The 21,123-nt window shown below is 31.9% G+C and overlaps 3 protein-coding genes across 3 annotated transcripts; 1 reads left to right on the top strand and 2 right to left on the bottom strand.

Annotated features, from left to right (window-relative positions):
* Positions 1 to 106: 106 nt before the first annotated feature.
* LOC117207376 (E3 ubiquitin-protein ligase TRIM71-like) lies at positions 107 to 4,985 on the bottom strand. The gene is made up of 6 exons (XM_033447547.1): positions 4,887 to 4,985; positions 4,259 to 4,603; positions 3,744 to 4,064; positions 2,870 to 3,160; positions 1,462 to 2,016; positions 107 to 973 (listed from the first exon to the last, which is right to left on the bottom strand). Exons 1-6 carry the CDS (start codon positions 4,983 to 4,985, stop codon positions 392 to 394), a joined length of 2,193 nt encoding a protein of 730 aa, XP_033303438.1. The 3' UTR covers positions 107 to 391.
* An 11,582-nt stretch (positions 4,986 to 16,567) lies between these two features.
* Positions 16,568 to 18,204, bottom strand: LOC117204438. The gene is made up of 5 exons (XM_033441843.1): positions 17,946 to 18,204; positions 17,624 to 17,740; positions 17,453 to 17,545; positions 17,207 to 17,313; positions 16,568 to 16,803 (listed from the first exon to the last, which is right to left on the bottom strand). Exons 1-4 carry the CDS (start codon positions 17,962 to 17,964, stop codon positions 17,222 to 17,224), a joined length of 321 nt encoding a protein of 106 aa, XP_033297734.1. The 5' UTR covers positions 17,965 to 18,204; the 3' UTR covers positions 16,568 to 16,803; positions 17,207 to 17,221.
* Positions 18,205 to 18,731: 527 nt separating this feature from the next.
* On the top strand, positions 18,732 to 20,641 carry LOC117205798 (telomerase Cajal body protein 1). The gene is made up of 5 exons (XM_033444545.1): positions 18,732 to 18,879; positions 18,992 to 19,680; positions 19,757 to 19,989; positions 20,081 to 20,314; positions 20,391 to 20,641. Exons 1-5 carry the CDS (start codon positions 18,829 to 18,831, stop codon positions 20,606 to 20,608), a joined length of 1,425 nt encoding a protein of 474 aa, XP_033300436.1. The 5' UTR covers positions 18,732 to 18,828; the 3' UTR covers positions 20,609 to 20,641.
* Positions 20,642 to 21,123: the final 482 nt, after the last annotated feature.

Below are 21,123 nucleotides of genomic sequence, written 5' to 3' on the forward strand. Positions count from 1 at the left end.
CTCCAAACGGAACATCTATAGAGAAACGTTATTTCCACGTTGTGTTTAGTCGCCACAGATGAGAACATCCATAGCGATATGATTTCAGAACGAAAAGTTCTGAAAGTTTCTTTTTTTTGTACTTGTGTATTTGGCACATAGACAATCCGAAGTTCGAAAAGAATCTATACGGATTTTCATAAAATATATAATTAGTAAGAAAATATGTCTCTAATAATTTGTCTGACTAAAGCGTTACACGCTTGCTTCTAAAATATCAAACAGATTTTGTGTTCGCAATTGTCGCGTAATTTTTTTTTCTTTTTTCTTTAGCCCCCATATATAAAATCTTATTTTTACTGCCACCTTCTTCCCGCCATCCCCTCTCTTATTCCTACAACCGATTGATCGTTTAAATAAGAAGGAGACGATTGTTACCAAAATCCACGACGGCGATTTTACCGTCGAGGCATAAAGATATTCCCGATGGTCTGTCCATTTCTTCATCGCTCTTACCGTAGCTGCCATATCGTCTTATCAACATACCAGACCTGTCGAATATCTGTATTCGATGGTTTCTAGAGTCAGCTACGATAATGTTTCCTTCATCGTCGATCGCCAGACCTTGTGGTCTCAGAAACTGTTTGTTGCCACCAGCGACCTTGCACTCGAAAATGTTGGCGTTTACGAAATCAGCATCGATAACCACTAGTCTGTGATTATTGAAATCAGTGGTAACGACCTTGCCTTGGGGATTGAAAGCAACGCCACGCGGTGAATCAAAATGCTTCCACATATTCGGCGAGGTTTCGAAGCCGTATTTTCGTAGGAAAGTGCCCTCAGGACTGAATAACTGGACGCGATGATTTCTAGTATCGGACACGGCTATCTGGCATTCGCCGTTCACAGCCACATCCCATGGATAATTGAATTGACCACAGCGGCTGCCTTTTTCGCCGAAACATAGAAGAAATTGGCCATCCATCGTCAAAATCTAAAAATTGACGAAAATACGAATCATTCTTCTTTAACCCTAGCAAATTTAAATTTATCGATTTTCTACCTATTCTATTAACAAGTGCTTCGATCGCTTATTTTTAATTATTATGCTTATAATTATTATGCTTTCCTATTTGAATTAATCATAACGACTCTTGTCATGAAAAAAAAAAAAAAAAAAGATTTCTGTAATATCGATATAAAAAATAATAAGATTGAATGATACAACAAATGAAATCATGTTAATTAACAAACTGTTGACAGTACTTCATATGGCTAACAAATTTGTTATACTTGCTTCTGAAAGTTGTTTCTCACATTTCGCTATAATAGTGGCATGTGACGGGATCATTACAGGTTTGTTTAGTTGGATTTCTGTAATTAAGCGATATCGTACTAAAGATAAGCAAGGGTTCAAATACTTTCAAACTCGCTATTCTCTCACTGCTTATTTTTATTATATTTGAGAATAGTTTGAATTACCTGTATACGATGATTATCTTTGTCAGCTACAATTATACGGCGACGTGCATCGACGGCTACGCCAGCCGGGCGATCAAAGTGTCCTGGTCCGGTACCATATTCACCAAATCTTCTTAAAAAGGAACCATCTTGTTGATATATTTGAATACGATTGTTTGACCTATCTGCAACGACTATATGTCCTTCTCCATCACATGCTACGCCCCATGGTCGGCACAGATTGTCATCAGCATCACCAGTGTTTCCAATTATTTTTGAGGCTTTCACTGGCACATCATGGCCTCGATGTACTACGATGGGCGAATCACTTAAAGCAATTGCTCTTCCTCCAATTGGTGAAACTGATAAAAAACAGTATCTATATTCAAAGAGCATACGACGCGGACTTTCATGGTGTCTTATAGGTCGTCGATCGCCTATAGGTCCCGGATTATTCACCATAATGCTTCCAAAACTTGCTATAGCGCCCACTACATTCATCTCCGTAGAATTGAAAGAGATCCAGTTTTCATCATGAGATGGAAGGGATCGATAGTTCTGATAGATTTGGAAAATCTGTATTCGATAAAAATCATGCGTTAGTAGAGTGTTTATACATCTTAAAGTGACGGAAAGATATAAAATTTATTACTATAATGCTGAAATTTAGGAAGTTAAAGTAATCGATTTCAAATTTGATCTTTATAGCAGATATCTACGAGACGGTGTTATAGTGATTTTTATATTCCTTTATGAGACCTTTAATATTAACATTATTATGAAAAATAATTCAATATCGATAAGCATCCTATACTAAATATTAATCTAATTTTTTCACTAAGGCAGTGACACAATATCTCTAAAAGAATAATGTAAAAGCCATATGAAACAACAAATCGATCAAATCTGTATTAGATTTTAGATAGAACGTATAAAGAAAACGTGTGTATGCAGAGGAAGATAATTTCAGCATGATTCTGTTCGTCTTTTTCATTAGACTGTAAATTTATGAATATTGGTAATTCTAGAATTAAAATATTCCACGAGAGGAAACATTTGTCGAAATACTATCTAGATTTTGGAAAATGATGCACAAGCGCAGGATCAGAGAGGTAGAAAAATGTTTTGTGCCATATATTCACGATTGAATATCAGAAGATTGATAACATGTGATATCTACCAACTAATATCAGATTTTAAAGAAACATTTCATATAGAGTAACCTAATAACTACGATGTTACAATTGTTAAATATATTTAGTTACAGTACTATTTTTTGATAACCAGCAATGTCGATAAAATGATAGTAGTGGAAAAGTTTTTAGTACTATTAGTTTCACTACGTATAACGAATGTTGGGAGGATTCGTTAGTTATCTAGATATCGAAAAACTAAAAAATATTAGATATTTGATTTCATCAATCAATACCTCAGCTGAAGCCATATCCTTGGTAATTGTTAGATTCATTGGATTGTTAATATAAGCTTTGTTCTCCAACATTTCCTTAAGTTTGTTAACAGCTCGAGTTAGTCGCATTATTCCGTTTCTGATCCCATCCTCTCTTTCCTGTAGCGCAGCATATTTTTCAATTCTGGCTTTCTCGATATTGTCTATCAGTTCTCTTTCTCTCGCCTCCAAAGCGGCAGCTATTCTTCTCGTGCACATCGTCAAATCTGCAACTGCTTGTCTTGCTTTTTGATCTAACAGTTCTGCCGCTACCTGCAAAAGAAATTGTAGACACGAACATTTTACGAATACATTAAAACCCTCCACCTGCACACTTGTTTACTTTCCACCAGTGATTTTAAGTGAATTTTCATTTTCGCCATATTTTTGTTTAAATTTTGCTCTCCTTAAAAGAATGGAAGTAACATGCAGCGGTAGAAACTATCGGAGAGTATACTGGAAACCTGGTTAGAAGAGTATTCGGAAATTTTTATATTGAAAAATTTTTGAAAACAAAATCCTAAAAAAGAACAGCTGCATGGATTTAGACAACCCAGTAAGTAGATGACGTCAAAGATAAGATTGCAAGCGGACGGTTAATAGGAGCATTATTCTGTATATTTAATTTTTCTAAAAACATTGTATCTAATTATATATTTCGACATAGATATTGATAATGTATCAATAATTCTTGATTTAAGATATCTAATATTAACTGTTATTACTTCAGTCAATTCGCTGTGCTTAATTTTTCTAAAAGGTACCGACACAATAATATTAAACATTCTCGATGTAAACTATCATTATCATATTTTATTATATCTGCGATAAATGAATTTCTCAAAGGATAACTTACTTGCACATGATCTAATTCATCCGTGAGGACCGAAACTCCAAGCTTAGCGTCTTTCAGTACCTGGTTCGCTTGAATGCAAGTTTCTTCAATGACTTTTTTGAAATCAATTGTAGCGTGGTCCTGATGAAGTTGGAATCCACACTCAGTGCAAATAGGTGTGCAACAAGTCTGACAAAATAATCGTTGACCATGATGAATATCGCAGTAAAATGGTCTTTGTAAAAGAGACAAATTTGGATTAACGACTGCGGGGTTCAGTACCTCCGCCGGTGCATTTTGCGGCGGAGCACATTCGGCCCCGTTCTCTGCGTCCAGAAGATTCTGTGTACAAGAAAAAGATACTTCATTAGCATATAACATAGTTCTATGGTAGTTTCTCAGATACTATTGAAATTTTTACTTTTTAAAATTTATTTTATTCGTCGATAAGAAACCTATAACGAATAAACTTAAGTTAAAGATTACACATAGAAGTTAACCGTCTAAGGAAGGCTGATAGATCAAAATATATTTACCAAACGCTGACGCCTAGAGCACTTTCCGCAAAATATCTCAGTACAATCCTTGCATATATTGTTAGCTTGTAAGAATCTAATACTGCGGGAACCCGATATACCCGATATACCCGATATACCCGATATACCCGATATACCCGATATACCCGATATACCCGATATACTCAAACTACCGCTGCAGACTTGTGCTAAAGTGGTAATCAATTTATCCATGTGACATTCTTCTGGGGATGCACTGTAACCGGGTGGGGAGTTCATACTGTTTGGGGACGATGCACTAGTGCCTGGTGGACTTACGTTGGGATTATCGGGTCTGATAAGTGACGGCTGGTATGCATTGGCCAACTGTAACGAAAGAAAACGTACAAGTGTGATAGAATAAAAATCAAAATCCTTTACTTTATAATTGAACGCCTTGGATCCGTTAGTACCTCACTGAGGTATTGCAAAAATGTTTCAAATTTATGTAGAAATGGATATTAAATGAAACTTGCATTAAAAAATCTTGTTTTTACTTGTTTTGTGTGTGTAATGTGTAAACATGTAAAATTATTTAAAACATCCATATTGATCTTGTGTGATTCAACATTGGTAAGTGTGAATAATAAAAGTTTCTTTCACTTCATACCCTAAGAAGTTCTGCATTCGGATCTTCCGGTCTTGGGATGTGTGGACGGCTTGGAGTATGAAAGAAGTAATTTGATCCAGAATTGTGACTGTGATCCATGACTCTGTAGGTGTGTAATTAAAACACTTCGGGAAATTCAATATGGAATTGTTGTCTCGTCGTGATAACTTCACCTGGAACAAAAATAATTCAAATAATTTAAATCAAGACTTAAGTAATTATTTTCATTATATTACACAAATTTTTGTCAAACGTGAAAGTAAGTAACTCCAAAGCTGTACTCTAGCTTACACGTTGTATCAACCACTACATACACCGTAACATAATGTAAGGTTCTGTATGTATAAAATCCTAAGAAAATGAATATTAATTTCTTCGCTGATTTCTGCAGAAACTTTTACTTTTAAACAATATGGTGTGTATATATATATGTACGCATACATATACAGGATGTCTAAGGTATTCTCAACGAAATTTTGTCAATACATTTTGTAGGTAGAAATTTTATTCGTAACAAACGACGTACCCGTATATAACATCTTTCCCTTACTTATATCCGTAGAAGAAATTGAAGATCGACTTAGAGAAAACTGGGACACTCGACAAGACATAGGGATACTTCTCGTTGGTCCCTTTAACAGTCATACCGTATCGATTGTGACTTACGGGTCAAAAAATATCGAATGTATTTACAGTATCATAGTTACAAGCTGAATCAAGATCGATTCATAGGGGAGTCAACGGAAAAGCATTTTGAATCGTACGGATGACCTCTTGATCTAGTTTTAAAGACGAAACACCCCTGCACAGCTGGTTCAAGGTCATCATATGAGTCCTGCACAGCCAAGAACCGTGATACCCTTTTTAGTTCGGGGGTCGAGAAATGGGATCCCGCTTCCATTGGTGGGACCTCGTAGAAATCAATAACAGTAGGAAATTCGACGTAAGTACACACGTATCGCCGTCTACGTGTTTCTAAATGAATGTTTCAGTCAGCTTCTAATCGTAACTTTCTCCATCTGTTAAAATACTATTCGTGACTTCGATTCGAAGGGATAGAATTCGTTACTTCATTCGTTTCATCGTCACCTCTGTTGAAGATGGTATTGAATGAAAATGTATTTCGAATTCATGGTAAATGGTAAAGACACGGAAAATTTTCCAGGTTTCTATTGTTATTTATATGAACTATAGTCAAATCAGGGGATTTCTAAAGAAAAAAAAAAACAGAATCCTTAAAAACTGAATCGACTTTCAGTTTTCTATGAGGCCACGTGGCTTGAAAGTTACTTATTTCCTTATATTATTATTGCATTGTTGCTATCAGATGACTTATCTATAGCAATTACTAAAAATCTAAATTAATGTGAATCTCATTCTAGTTCAAAAGTTGCTACTCCAGTCGCTCTAGAAGTTAGAAATTACACACTATAACTTCGTAACATGATGCGACTACAATATAAATCACGCTTGCGTCAAGAATAAAATGAAATTAACATCTCAAACAAGCTTCTGACATTAACATTAATGTACGAATATTTGCATTTCTATTTCTAGAAATACTCATGCATCTACTTATAATATATTATAAAATAGCATATTGTAATATATTTCAAGAATGTAAAGGTAAATTTTGTTAAAAACGATGTAAACCAAGTCCCATTCTGTGATCTCTCGGGTTTCGAATTACGTAACAAAGTGTTATTAAGAATAATATTTGCTTTTAATTATTGAAAATATTTCTCCTGTAAATTATATTCCATATTACACACAAGATCGAATGCAACAGTTATACGGTGAGAGTATTTACGTTATGAAATTATGAATTTTAAACTACATTAAAATTTCTATCGTACATTTATAATAATAAATCAAAAGAATTCCTCAATGAGAATTAATAGCAGCGTTTAAACAAGAATTTAGTCTTTTAGTCTTTCAAGTTCTTCAATTTAACGCATACTTCAAACCGAATATTAATATGACAGGGAAATGACTCGTGTTGTCTTCATAAATGTAAAATCTCATACGAGTTCAATACTGACAACCGTATGAATGAAACTTCATCGTCTGGCCGATAATACTGTTAATTAGTTTTCAATTGTGTGAATTCCGTTCTTATGTAAGCACATAACTCATTAATTGACACGTTTATCAAAGAGTATATTAGAAAATGCATTCTGAAATCTGAATAAAATTATATTCATTAATTACAACTCTAATATTCGTTTAACTATAATTAATGAAATATCAACAACGACAAAATATATTGTACGTTATTTCAGAGTATATCCCTTAATTATATTTCAGAAATTTCTCTAATACAAAACGTCAATCACAATTTATTTCTTATATAAAATGACTTGTATGCATTATACGTTTAGGAAAAACCTAATTTATTACTAACTTTCTATCAAAAGTTTAATATAATACCATGCGATTCTATTGCTTTTTATATCGCATTTAACAAACGTAATTTGTTTTAAATAATTTGTAAAACGTTTGCTAATAATATAATATTGGATTGGCAAAATTCCTGAACAATCCTGAACGAAATTATTGAACAATCAAATTTTAATAAAATGCAATATTGCAATACTCGCCTGATAAAATCTGTATGACCCTTATAGTATAAGGATGACCTCCTCTCACCTTTGTATGAAAAAAAACTGTTCTATTTATCGAATAAGAGTATAAAATCGACAAAGAAAATGTTTCAGGCAAACGAAAAACTTCTAATCTAACATTCGACTAAAAATAGAAATTTACAACACGAAAACAAAAATATTTCTATAAATATTCTACATTTACAATAATTTAATAAATTAATAAAAACAAATCTACTAATTATTTGTTTAATAATATATTTATAAAAGTTGGTCCACTATCACCGCTAAGAATCAGGGATGGTTTGTCTATGAAGAAATGGCACGTCTGGTTTACGGTAATTTCAAGCGAAAACCCTACACATTGACCTGCAAACTTTCCCTTTTTCCGTTTTTCCAGCAGCTGGTCTGCAGCAGCTAGGGGGTGCTATCCTTGAAATTACCATGGTGACGAAGGTTAGACTCGCTATTCTTTTCGAGGGTCAAAAAGAAAGAGAAAGTGAAGTATGTGTATCTGTCATTCCCTGGGACCCCCAGTAGCGTATAGCAACAAGAAATTCCGAGGAATTGTAAACGGGGCTAGTAACAGGTAACTGTCACTATTCTACGAGATATTTGAAAAATTTGTCCGATGTTTCAAATTTAAAATTGTCACTAGGTAGGTAGCAAAGAAAAGAAGATAAGGAAAATATGAAAAGGAATTATCTAGCTGTTTCCTGTTTGGGTTACTGAATATATATATGGGATGCTCCTAGGAAAGATGCTGAGAATTGTTTTCCAAGGATATTGTTTTTGGAATTTTACACGAGAGTGAAATTCAAAAGCTTTTACTTTTGATGAATTAATGTATGAAAATATATATAGAATGGAAATAAAAATTAATGAAATATCGCTCCGTAGATTTTGATATTCTAAACAATTCATCCGGAAACAATGCTCTTATTTCATGTCGATCAAAAATAGGATAAGCAAAATATGGAAAACTATTTTGAATTTAAATTGGTTTTAATGATAAATTGATTTTAAATTGTATTTTTATTATTTCTCAATATCGACTGTATGAATGTTTTAAAGAAAACTATGCGTAGAGTATAGCAAAAAATAGCTAGAAATTCATACAATGTTTTGCTACCTAACGAGCAATATTATGTACGTAAAGAAAAATTAGCTAGATATTTCGTGTAAATAGTTATTTAAATATATAATGAAATATATTAAAAGTTAAAATTGAAAAAATATAAGTGGACAAAGTATGAATACGAATATGAGATTTGTTTCTCAGATAAGAGAAAATACACGCGTCTGCGTATCTATCGGACAATATATACGTGTATATATTTATTTTATTATATTAAAATATAAACTTTTCAGTTTATTATATCATTAAACCCAATAAAATTTTTTAAAACACACAATCTATACTTACAGTTTAAAAAATTCAGAAAATAGTTCTTTTAAACATTCAATGTTGATATTTCAAAATGTCTTCCATTCAAATTATATTAAACAAATTCATTTATATACACTTGTACGTATAAATAAAAAAAAATAAAGAACGATTAAATATTAACTTCACGATACCACCGTATTTTTATTGAAAAATATTTTCAAAGTGACAGAAAGTAAGCGATCATAGAGACACGTTTGACAAACCGATGAAAATGAACGAACTTCCCGAATTTCGTTTTCATCGTTGGGTAACGTCGTCGTAGATACTTACTTTCCCTCTCGTTCGAATTTCAATGTCGTTCGAGAAGAGCACTTTACGACACAAATACACGAATGTAAACGAACAACGTTCGACCTGAGTGACAATCAATTTTCAAGCTATCTAATTAACGCCCTACGTCGCTCTATTCGATCACAACATTAATAATACCTTTAAACTGACCGAGAGTCAAGGATCGATGGAATCGTTTTCACTTTCGTTTCATTGCGGGAGCGTACGCTCTCATTTATTTAAAGTTACATGAAACAGGAGAGTCGTTTGCCTCTCTTTGTCTAACGATTTTCATTCAAATTACAAAAAAAAAAAAAAAAGAAAAAAGAAAAAAACAACAAACGACGTATAAATCTAACATAGAAAATACGTTAAAATGTTAAAAAAAAAAAAAAGATAAATACCCTTGTTAAGAAGAAGTTGTTCCTAGAAGGCCAAGATGAATGGTTGAAGCATGAAGTAACAACTGATCCTCCACCGCTGGAGGCTGGCGCGATAATGAAGTTTAAATGGATGGAAAGACCGGAAGAAGTGTGAGCACGTGGTCGTCGAAGAATGCAACTGCAGGAGTATGTCGGACCTCTGATGTCTAGTGATCTCCCGAATTCGACAACTCGAGTACTGAGTTCTGGTTTGAAACTCGGATCCCTTTAGCACCCTCTGCCCCTCTCCTTCTCTTACTCTGCTCCCCCGCTCCAACCCTCGGCCATCCGTTTAGCCAGGCAAGCGAGCTTTTCTCGACCAATCGAGAGAATGCATTTTTACCCCCACATTCGAATTGGCGATTCACACCCCCGCACTATCTTTCCACGTTGGAGCAACAAATACACAATACTCCCTTTTTCTCTCTCTCTCCTAACTGTTCTATCCCTACCATCCCTTACCATCTATTTTCATTCGATTTAACGTTTACGTTCCTCTACGAGGACCTAAGAATTTTCGTTAAATCGAACCATTTCAGATCCAGATATATATCGGATCATTCCACTTCGAATTATGGGCAGCATATATACAGCTCCAACATCACATATAAATTATTATAAAAATCAATTATTAAGATTTATAAGTTATTTCGTTTAGAAGTGAATTGGAGGAGGTCGGCGCCTCGCAGTGTGAATATGATTACACGGAAGTAGTAGCATGCAACAATATGTATCCATATGCAATGAAGCTTGAGGTCCAGTTAAACGTGTTATTCACCAGGTGCAGAGTAAATAAATGACCAAGCAACGAGGAAGAGCGGAAGCCAGTTCCTCATGACTCATATGACGTGCATGACTCTAACGCAAGAATGACGCAGAGCTCGTGGTCGTAAACACGAGAGATGAGAGCTTTTCACCGAGGAAAACACGATCACATCACTCTATACATGATTGCTGTACGGTGTCATTGTGAACGATTGCACTCGTGTGCGTAAGTACGTGCATTCGATAGATCGTTAGTATTTGATTTCTCTTACGAGGGATAGAAGCTTACCACTGTGGCGGCATTCCAGGGCGCAGACGATTTAATCGTAGCCACCTCCAGAGCGTACGTGTACATGCAGCTACGTAATCCAGCACCTATATACTCGGCGGAAGAGTTTTCCATATCAAGGGACGATAGGACGCGTGCGCGGGGAAATCATGAATGGAGCCCACCGCTCAATGCGAGGGGAGTCCAGCTACACAATCACAATCATACATCCACTCTACTTTTATTTATATCCCTCCAACGGCGACCTTCAACCTAGGTAGATTTGATCAGACAAATCAGGTTCTCCATTCTGTGGAGAAACAGGTGTCATATCCGATTGTTCACGATTTTTATACAACGATTGCTCTCGTCAAAGGACGCAAACCGATGATAAATTATGATCCTGAAGTTGGTGCCTTTAGGTCCATGTGGACATTTTATTTGCACAAGGCAATCGATGATCTCTGTTGGAAATCATGCTTGCTAGAGCTATTTGTAATATGTATAATTTTTGATCTCTCTTGGGGGTGGGTTAAATAGATAAACAATGTGTCAGACATTTACAATTACAGTTCTTTGATGTATTTCATTAAATTTCTTCTTCCCGATAGAAGTTTATTTTATGAAATTGATTTTTCAGTATCTTATACTCTTTATGAGAATATCGTACCAGTTATTGATAACCGTAGAATAATCTAAAATTAAAATTATGTTATACGAGAAGCCTGTTGAACATTCAAATCGAACGAGTAAATGAATATTGATTTTAATCATGAAAGTGTTATAAGTATTTATGTGAAAGATATAAAGAGATAAGGAAAGAGAATAGGGTGGGAGATATAAACCTGAATATTTCTCTTCAGTTTTCACGTCAATTGCTAATTTACCGAACCAGAATAATAGTCGAGCTTATAAACATATCAGGTGATTGATATGTTCTCTTTTGAGTCCACGCACCTATTAATATGCAAATAAAACTGGACGTAAGACATGAACGATATGAATGGAAAAATATTTCTATGGAGAGTTGTTGGCACGATCAATTCCCGAATTGCATGTGATTCGCTTTTTAAAAGGTCGCCATTAGTAGTAACATTGACGTATGAAGAATTAGCGCAACCTCAGGTTTATGAATGAGTACCTTGGGCGTGAGGATCACGTGGCGCGGCGCTGTGGCGCTTTAACGATCGAGAACATCCTGTCTCCTCCCTTCGTCGAGCTTTATCACACACTCCCCTCTTTTCTCCTTTGATATGACCAGTACAGGATGTATCATTTATAGGATCTGGGTCGTATCGGAGCGATCAGGATTCAGCAAGTACAGATATCCTGCAAACGAAATATCATTTGCTGGAAACATCGTCGTTCAACGGAGAATATCTTGAGACTTAACGCAAAGAATTTTCCGAATGAAATATTTGTTTATAAAGCATACTTAATTGTCGAAACATATAGGAAAGGTTGAATTAGTATCATCTTTTTTTCTGTAATATCTGAAGTTTAATTTTGGGTGATAGAGAAACTATGATTTTATAGGAATGTACGTGTTGACAGTATATGATTTATGATCTTATCGTAATTCACATTTAAGTATTAAGCATTTAATGCCATCTTTTTATATCATTAAATTGTTATACAATCTATCAAAGTAGTTATACAAAGTAATTTACGATTACTTTGAGTTACATTTACTATGGACAATCGAAATATTTCTTATGTTTTAAAATGACAGATTGATCAAAACTTTTTAGTGAGTTGTAGGATACAGGAGGCAATCCGTGGGCGTACCTAAGTGCTTACATAGTTGTGGGTGCACATGTGGGCGGATTTAGCAGGAAAGTATAAAGTCATTGTTTTTGGCAAGATCACGACTAACGCAAACAGTTAATTCCTTCATACAATAAAAAGATACAAAGTATCTAGACAGACTAATATTTTTCAAAATATACTGCACGTTTCGCTCTACCACATTAGTTTATGTAATTAAATAAATTGTAACTGTCTCAAATTGAATAAGTCTGTATCGAAGTATATTAATTTAAAGGATATTATCATGTCACAGTACTGTTACGAATAAATTATCTTTCACTAACGCTGAATAAGCATATAATAACATAATAACATTATGCCTGTTTAATGTAGCCATTTCTATAAACTGATTCTCAACGCGAGAATTGATTGTTATTTTAATAAATAACAAAAAAAAAAAATTTCTGTAAACTGTTTATGTATTTTGATATGAACAAACAATGCCTGGTGTCAGAAGCACGATGTAGCAAACTGACATTTTAATAATAACGTGTACGAATTATGAATGTGATTAGCAGAATATTTAATAATTTTGAAATCTGCAGGAAAGTACAAATGTTCAAAGTATATGAAATATTCTAATAATATTAAAAATATAAAAAAATAAATTTTTTTCAATCAGATAGCTACATTTATAAACAGCTTATCGACCGATAAGATTGAAACTTTGAAACGAAAGTTTTCATGTAAAATTCTGCGTTATAGAGTAACCTTTTCTTTCTTTGCCCAAAACTTTGCACCAATGACCACCATGACGAAATTCGGTGGAACGAATTTTTCTCGAAGCGTCAAACTTTCCATCAACAGACACTGTACTAAACCACGATGTAGCCAACTTTCCAGAAGGAAAGTTGGGAGCTTTTTTTCGCACCGAGGTCCGATATATCTCAAAATTTATTATGAGGGAAATTTGGAAGTTTCGATCGGCCAAGGCTGCTGTAACGTTCGTTGTGTCATGAATTTTCGAGGATAGGATAGTTGAAACTTTTCGTGAATGGACCAGTTCGATGAATTGAAACGGCGTGTAGCGCTAGCTATACATAAGTACACGCGTATATAGTCTCCACCCACGCTTTATGCGCGGGCGTCGCGACGAAGGCGTCGTAGCAGTTTCGCTCTTGCGATGACCTTGGAAGCACCCACGCGCCAAAAGAGACCACCACGCGGGGGTGGTTCGTTCATCGACGTTCCAGCTACTCTTCTCGATTTTCCTCCCCATTCTCTCTCTCTCTCTCTCTCTCTCTCTGTACTTACGTATTTCCTATACGCAATATAGAATGCGCGTGCGCCATTCTAGCGCGTAAACGGAATTCACCTTCATGTTAAAATTCACGGTTCCCATTTACGTAAGTAGCTTATTATGTCCTCTCTCATTGGCGAATTCGTTCGTTCGTCAGTTTAATTTGACGATAACGCTTTCCAGCGTCAAAGTATATATTGCCAACGTTTAACGTATCATGATAGAAGAAATGAAAATTAGTTATGTCTGTGACGCCTTTGTCTCATAATGTAAAGGAACTGCTTGGTACTTCGTGCAAAGAAATTATTTCCTCACCTATAAAATAAAGGAATTCGATTTTAAATTGTTGCAAAATTGAACGTTAGAATTTTTTTATTTATAGATAAATAATTATAGCATGTAAAATGTAGAAATACTTATTTGTATATACGTTCCTATATAAGTTATTTAGAAGATGAGAAGTATATGTGCGAATCGTCCCTTATACAAGAATCAATTTACTCAGAAACTGATAATTCTGCTTGAAAAATATACGTTATAACGGAAAAATTTAAAAATTATCGCTGCCTATACACGATACAATTATATCTACTTTTTATATAATTTATATGTATTAACTATACAGTTATAACGTCTTTTTAAAAAAAAAATTTTTTTTTTCATTTAAAGTACAATTGCTACTCTACCATAAAAGCTGTTTTAGAAAATACGAAATGCACATCGCTATGGTGAAACACAGTTTCCGAACTGTACTTTCTAACCTAATAAATCACCGGTTAGTTACTGTCAGCTTAACAATACGCACAAACAGGGTACAGTAAATGGTAAGTCGGTAAGTGGTAGGAACAGGTACAAAGAGTGTTCGCCAAACAGTACCCAGCTCATCTTTTAAGAAACTTTCCAATCAGTTCTGGCAATCTTCTAAAAAAAATTTTTTCAATCGTCGTCAAAAAATAGATATTGTTCTTTCTTTTTTAAGAATTAAACGTCGTTACAAATTGGAAAATTTCGAATCACAACTTGTTTCAATTTTATGTCAAACTTTCTCCTGAAACATTGAGAGCCTTCTTGTTTCACGAAATAAGAACGAGATTGCGACATAAAATTTCGAAGATCGTAGAAACTTAATATTCTATGAAAAATTCTAAACAAAGTGGAGTAAATAATTTTTAAATAAAAATAAAATTATTTTTCTATATTCCTATACCTTTATGGTTCTTAACGTGTAAGCTAAGAAAAATGCCATTGTACACAAAGTATTTACTGAGGCCTGCAAGTACATCCCATTTAAAAGACTTTTCCAGAATTTCCACGAAAACACTTACCGAGTGCAGATGTTCGTTACGGATTATTGTACCTTTTACTGCGCATTTATGGCATGGGGTACAAAGCGAAGGACAAAGATCGGAGGCTTTAAAAATTCTTACTTTTGTGGGTGTGTAAGAAGGCACAGGATTGCAATTTCCGTTGAACTTCGGGAGAAAGTTTTCATTGTTATGAAGAATTTAAAAATGTCGAACTTCTAACAATTGTAACATAAAATATATCAAGACATACATTATAAATAATATTTATATTGAATATATAACTATACATATATATTGAATTTCAGTTATAAATAGAGATTTGAAGTAAAGTTATATCAAGAAGTAAAATTATTTTTATTTAATGAATTATATACTTTTCTTACTAAGTAATATTTTTGCTTGTTAATGTTATATTAGAAGAGTAAGATATATATGTATAACAATAACAATTAGAATAAATGAAACAAGTATTTTCGGAGACTTGTCTTTGTGATTTAGCAAACAATTATGGTCAAATATAGCCTGCATTTAAATTAACGGTACAACTAACAATCTACTTGTCAGTTCAGCAATTATACCATGAAGTTGTTAAAATTTATGAGTCACAGAGTGAAATTTTGACCACTTCGACACATCTGCTACAACCCTGGAAACCTTTGTTCCAACAGTATTTCCTTAATCCCTTTCTGTAATTATACCTGCTTGGACTGTAAAAGGAATTTTCGCCAAGGACACAAAAGATATACATAGGTCAAATGGTACAAAGTATGCATGAGTCTATTCTGTAGAATTTCTTTAAGAAGACTAAAACGTAGTTGTTGGATTCTTAAGGTCTAAAATCCATTATCTTGACAGCGCAATAAATCACTATTACACGCAGTAAATCACGACTACATTACCTTTATTTTCTTATATTTATTAAAAATTTTAAAATGTTTATTAAAAAAAATTAAAAATGAGTAAAAAATATACTCCTAAAAAATGCTCCTAATAATGTAATAATGATAAAAATAAAGATATTTTTAAGATACAATATAATGTATAAGAATACAATATATAAGAATATAATACAATGTAAGAATATAAATACAATGTATAGGAATACAAAAAAACTGACTAAAAAATCTGTAATAAACTCTTCTGAACATTACGCGAATTGAAAAATGTTATAGTTCAAAATAAAACAATATATATATATATAAATATATGAACAAGAGGGAGAATAGTTAAACATTTGATTACATTCAACTTTTTAAATTTAAATTTTTAAACATTCTCATAAAATTAGAAAAAGATATTCTGATACAATTATTCGATTAATCACCTATTTATTGTTTCTTCATCATCCTGTTATTTTATTTATCCACGGTTCAACAATAAAATATTTCTTAAATAATCCCTTCTTACTATTTTAAATAATTCCTCTCTTAGTAATGTGCTATTTATAGTTCATGGAGTGTAGCCATACAAATTTCTTTTTTTTTTTATTTATTTATTGAAATTACAATCAATTCTCGCGTTGAGAAGCCATACAAATAATTCTAAAAACCTATTTCGTTACCAATATCCACAATAGCTCAATATGTACTTGTAAAACGTATTTGAATATCCTTGTATTATAAAATTGATAGAATATATAACCTATACTTATCAATATGTCTTTTATCACATATTAGGATTCTAGATTTTTTAAATCTGCTTGAATTTTATTACTCTAGTTTACAAAGAAAACCTACACGATGTAACCAGGATTTTATAGATTTTTACTCTTTAAGTTATACATCTTAAAAATATAAAAAATATGTTAAGTACATATTCAGTGTGCACTATACGTAAGAATTAACGAAACTTGAGTTATCTGCAATATACGGAATAAATTCCATATTTGACGTATCATATAATATAAATGGGAAGCACAATTTTCTATTAAAACTAACTATTACAATACACTAATAATGAAAAATGCAATGCATGTTTCATATCTGAAAAAATTACGAATTAATCAGCTTTTATCCTTCATACATTTTGTGATTGGTACTATAATGTTTTGAAAAAAAAAAAGAAACATTCGTATTCAGAGCTAATAATGAGTAGTGTTCAAGTGTTCGAACATATATATATATATGTAGTTTTCATAAAATAAATATAAATAAAATCTAAATATTTATTTCAATAAATGACTTAACTTTTTAATTTAACATTTACAATGGCGTCGCAGGTGTTATGGTTATAAATGGCTTTAGTTTTCTTCTTGTTTTATTTACTAATGACGCTGACCGCTTTATATTTGATTCTAAAAAAGATTAAATGTTAATATACATATAATAGATTATTATTAGCTTTTATACTGAGAAATAACTTTGGCGTTAAGAAATTTCTCTTTCGTATTTATTTTGTTATATTTAAAATTCAAATACTTTAAGACTACTTACTAATTGTAGAATACGTATATAATTGCTTTAAAACGGCAACTGGTCTTATGGGTTTCGTATCGATTCTAGGTGAAACTTCCAGTGTTTCTTCCTCAATAAAGTAGAAAATAGTTATAATTACATTCTATATAGATATAATATTAGGAGAATAAATATAGCAATAACACAAACCTTGTAAATTTATGTTCGGTAACGATGTACTCCGTCTTTTTCCGAATTTGTTTATTGGGCTATGCTCTTCTTGAAATTCAATTGCATCATAGTACTCTGTACTAGAGTTTGATTCACCTGAGTAAGGTAAAAGAAAGCTTTTCTTATTAAAAAGTACTTCATTAATTAATTTTCAATTTTAAAACTGAAATTAAGTTGTATGTTTGTTATATACAATTATATTAAATAATATTTATACTGTATAACATTTTGTTTAGAAGTAATGTGTTTAAAGTAATTTTTGTTACTCATTTTTCTTCTATTAAAACATTTTATCACTTACAATCCCAACTTTCCATCATTTCAACTTTTCTTTATGATTGCTGACTGCTTACTAAGGGATGGAATGTAAATCCTATACTATTTCGGGACAACAAACGTTACATTTGATTTAGATGTTCTGTTTACCAACAAACTTTAAAATACGTGTAAATTTATAGCTAACGATACTCTTCACTAAAAAAGATTCTATTATGGATTAAACAGGATTTGTTTAAAATTTTAATTTTTAATATACATATGTAAAAGATAATGGAAAAGATACAAGATTCTTTTCGTAGTTAATTTTCATTGAAAAAGTTATAAAATATGAAAAGAATTGTATTTCCGTTTTGTCTTTGCCGCGTATCGTAACGTCACTGATAGCCATTGGTAGCATTGATGAAGGAGTGAGCCCCTCATTTTCTTTACCGATATATAGTATTTTGAAATATCACGTGGCTTTCTATCGCAATTGTATCTTTGGTAATTAATACTTGATACCACGGTCGTATTTTAATACCTAAAGTTTTATTCTGGTAATTTATAGAATTTACAGTTAAGTAAAAATAAAATATCCCTATGTGGCATTGTTTATTTTTCAGTTAAATCGCTTTTCATTTCATATATGGTGTTTAATTCTAGTTTTATGAACGATCAACACATGCAGATGACAGTAGAACATAATATACTGAAATAATTTATTATATATAGGAAATAATTTATTATGCCGTAACAGATACAATATATATAAAAACAATTCTTTTGATTTATGTATTATTTTATAAATTGTAAAAATATTTTACAATTTATAAATATTTTAATGTTTACAAGTTCGAATTATATAAAATATGTACTTTTTTAAATATAATAAGGTAAAAAGGTAATGTTTTCGTTCATTATTCACAATGGAATGTTGTGAAGATACAGAAACAACTACAAAACCTGTTGTAGATACGGTAAATCTTAAAACTTAAAATTAATATTTTCTTGAAGAATTTATAAAAAATTTATAGAGTAATTATTAAATTTTTATTAATATAGTACTTTCTATTTTATTGTATATTTTAGCCAGAATCAGTGGCGATTGAAGAATCATCAATTTTCAAAGACACAAAAGTGTCACAAGATTTTCAAAAAAAAGAAATTTTAAGAGGGAGAAAAGGAGAAGGTGCTACAGGGAAAATACCAGTAGTCGCGGAAAAGATAAGAGAAAATATTACAGGGAAAATACCAGAAGTAACAGAAAAATTAGAGGAAGATATTACAAGGAAAATACCAGAAGTACAAAACAATGAAAGCTTGCTACTTACTAGTGAAATTGAAGCTATAAAAAATATAGAAAAAACATACTCAACCAATTGGTTTTATTACAATTGGAATAATTCTCCAAGATTATTATGCGAAGCAACTGCAGAATATCAGATAACTGAATCATATGAAAATTTTACAAAGGGTTGTCAGTGGTCTCCTGATAAAACATGTTTACTAGTACCTTCAGAAGATTTTAGGATTCGAATTTATGAACTCCCTACAGAATTATATTCTGAAAAAATTCCTTCAAATTTATCATCCACAAAATTTTCAGCAGCTTTAACAGTAAAAGAAGGAGGACTTATATATGATGCTTGTTGGTATCCTTTTATGAATTCATGGGAACCTGCAAGTTGTTGCTTTTTAAGTACAAGTAGAGAAAGTCCTATACATTTATGGGATGCTTTTAATGGTGAATTAAGAGCAACTTATCGAGCTTATAATCAGTTAGTAATATAAATAGTTTACCAATATATTTATATTTTCATTAAGTTTTTATTAAATATTCTATTCTGTTGTTAGAGTTGATGAAGTAGAAGCTGCAATTAGTATTCAATTTATTGACTCTGCTAAAGAAGTATGGGCTGGCTTCAAAAATGCTTTAAGAGTGTTTAATGTGGAACATCCAGGTCGCCAAATAAATACCATTCAATTTAAAAGAGATTTTCCAAATGTAATAGGTCTAGTTTCCTGTATTCGAGAAAATCCAATTATGCCAGGATTAGTTGCTTTTGGTACATATTCTAAGAACATTGGTAAGTAAATGATATCGATTATATTTCATTATGAAAATATCACTAATGCTAACAATATAATTCTGATAATTCACTTATATACTTTTGTTAGGTTTATATAGAGATGGGCCATTATGTACTTTTAAAACAGGAAGCGGAGTGACTCAAATTGAATTTAGCCCTTGTGGAACAAAATTATTTTCTGTAGTTAGGCGTAGTAATGAATTTTTATGTTGGGATTTGCGTAACCCAGGTAATGTTCTGTACTCCCTTGAAGGACGCCAGTCTGATACAAATCAGAGAATTCAGTTTGACATTACATCTAATGGAGACGAAATAGTTTCGGGTATGTTAATAAATAATTATTAAAATATGTTATATTATTGCAAAGATAATTCCTCTCATTATTTAAAATTTTTTAGGTGGTACAAATGGAGATATTAAAATTTGGAAATTACCACAAAGTTCAAATTGCGAAGATCTTAATGCATCACATAAAATAAAATTATCATGTGACTGTATAAATGGTGTAAGCTTGCACAAAAATTTACCCATCATTGCTACCAGTACAGGACAAAGGTTTTGTGATAGCCTACCACAAGGTAGGGACAATAGTGTACGACTATGGTTGTGTTCTTAACTTGATAGTATAATAAACTATTGTAAAAATAGATACAATTACTATTTTATATATATATGGACCTTTCATGATTTGATATATGTATAACATAGATTTTTAAATAAAATATTTATATGATTGCATTTTATTATTTAACTATACAGAACTAAGTTTATCTACGTAATTTTTAAATAAATTGAGTATTAACTTGTACCAATAAATGACATAAAAGTGAAATTTTTAATGGATATAAAATTTATAATAAAATACATTTATAAATAAAAATGATATTTTTATTTTTTAACTTTTTATAATTGAATAACTTTAATTTAAAAGTAAATTAAATAAATGTTTGTAAATCAATTTCTTATTATTTCTAATAATTTCTAGAAAAAATTATGTTTGAAATATTTCAATTTATTTCAAATACTTTATTTACGAATACAAAAGTTCAAATCTAATTACTATAAATTTGGTATTTTCTTTTAATTTGTTTGATGTGTATATTTGGGAGGAAGTACAACAAACGCGTACAT

This window comes from Bombus bifarius, unplaced genomic scaffold (genome assembly GCF_011952205.1).
Source record: "Bombus bifarius isolate JDL3187 unplaced genomic scaffold, Bbif_JDL3187 scf7180000007966, whole genome shotgun sequence".
In the NCBI taxonomy this organism is placed as follows: domain Eukaryota; kingdom Metazoa; phylum Arthropoda; class Insecta; order Hymenoptera; family Apidae; genus Bombus; species Bombus bifarius.

Excerpts from the sequence above, each read along its gene's own strand:
- LOC117207376 (XM_033447547.1), bottom strand. The coding sequence starts at position 4,985 with ATGGATCACAGTCACAATTCTGGATCAAATTACTTCTTTCATACTCCA. Across the intron at positions 4,604-4,886 it reads CGAATGCAGAACTTCTTAGG|TTGGCCAATGCATACCAGCC; the intron begins GTATGAAGTGAA and ends CTTTCGTTACAG. Across the intron at positions 2,017-2,869 it reads AGGATATGGCTTCAGCTGAG|ATTTTCCAAATCTATCAGAA; the intron begins GTATTGATTGAT and ends TATCGAATACAG.
- LOC117205798 (XM_033444545.1), top strand. The coding sequence starts at position 18,829 with ATGGAATGTTGTGAAGATACAGAAACAACTACAAAACCTGTTGTAGAT. Across the intron at positions 19,990-20,080 it reads TACATATTCTAAGAACATTG|GTTTATATAGAGATGGGCCA; the intron begins GTAAGTAAATGA and ends TACTTTTGTTAG. Across the intron at positions 20,315-20,390 it reads TGGAGACGAAATAGTTTCGG|GTGGTACAAATGGAGATATT; the intron begins GTATGTTAATAA and ends AAAATTTTTTAG.
- LOC117204438 (XM_033441843.1), bottom strand. Across the intron at positions 17,546-17,623 it reads ACCGAACATAAATTTACAAG|AGGAAGAAACACTGGAAGTT; the intron begins GTTTGTGTTATT and ends TCTACTTTATTG. Across the intron at positions 17,314-17,452 it reads ATATACGTATTCTACAATTA|AATCAAATATAAAGCGGTCA; the intron begins GTAAGTAGTCTT and ends AATCTTTTTTAG.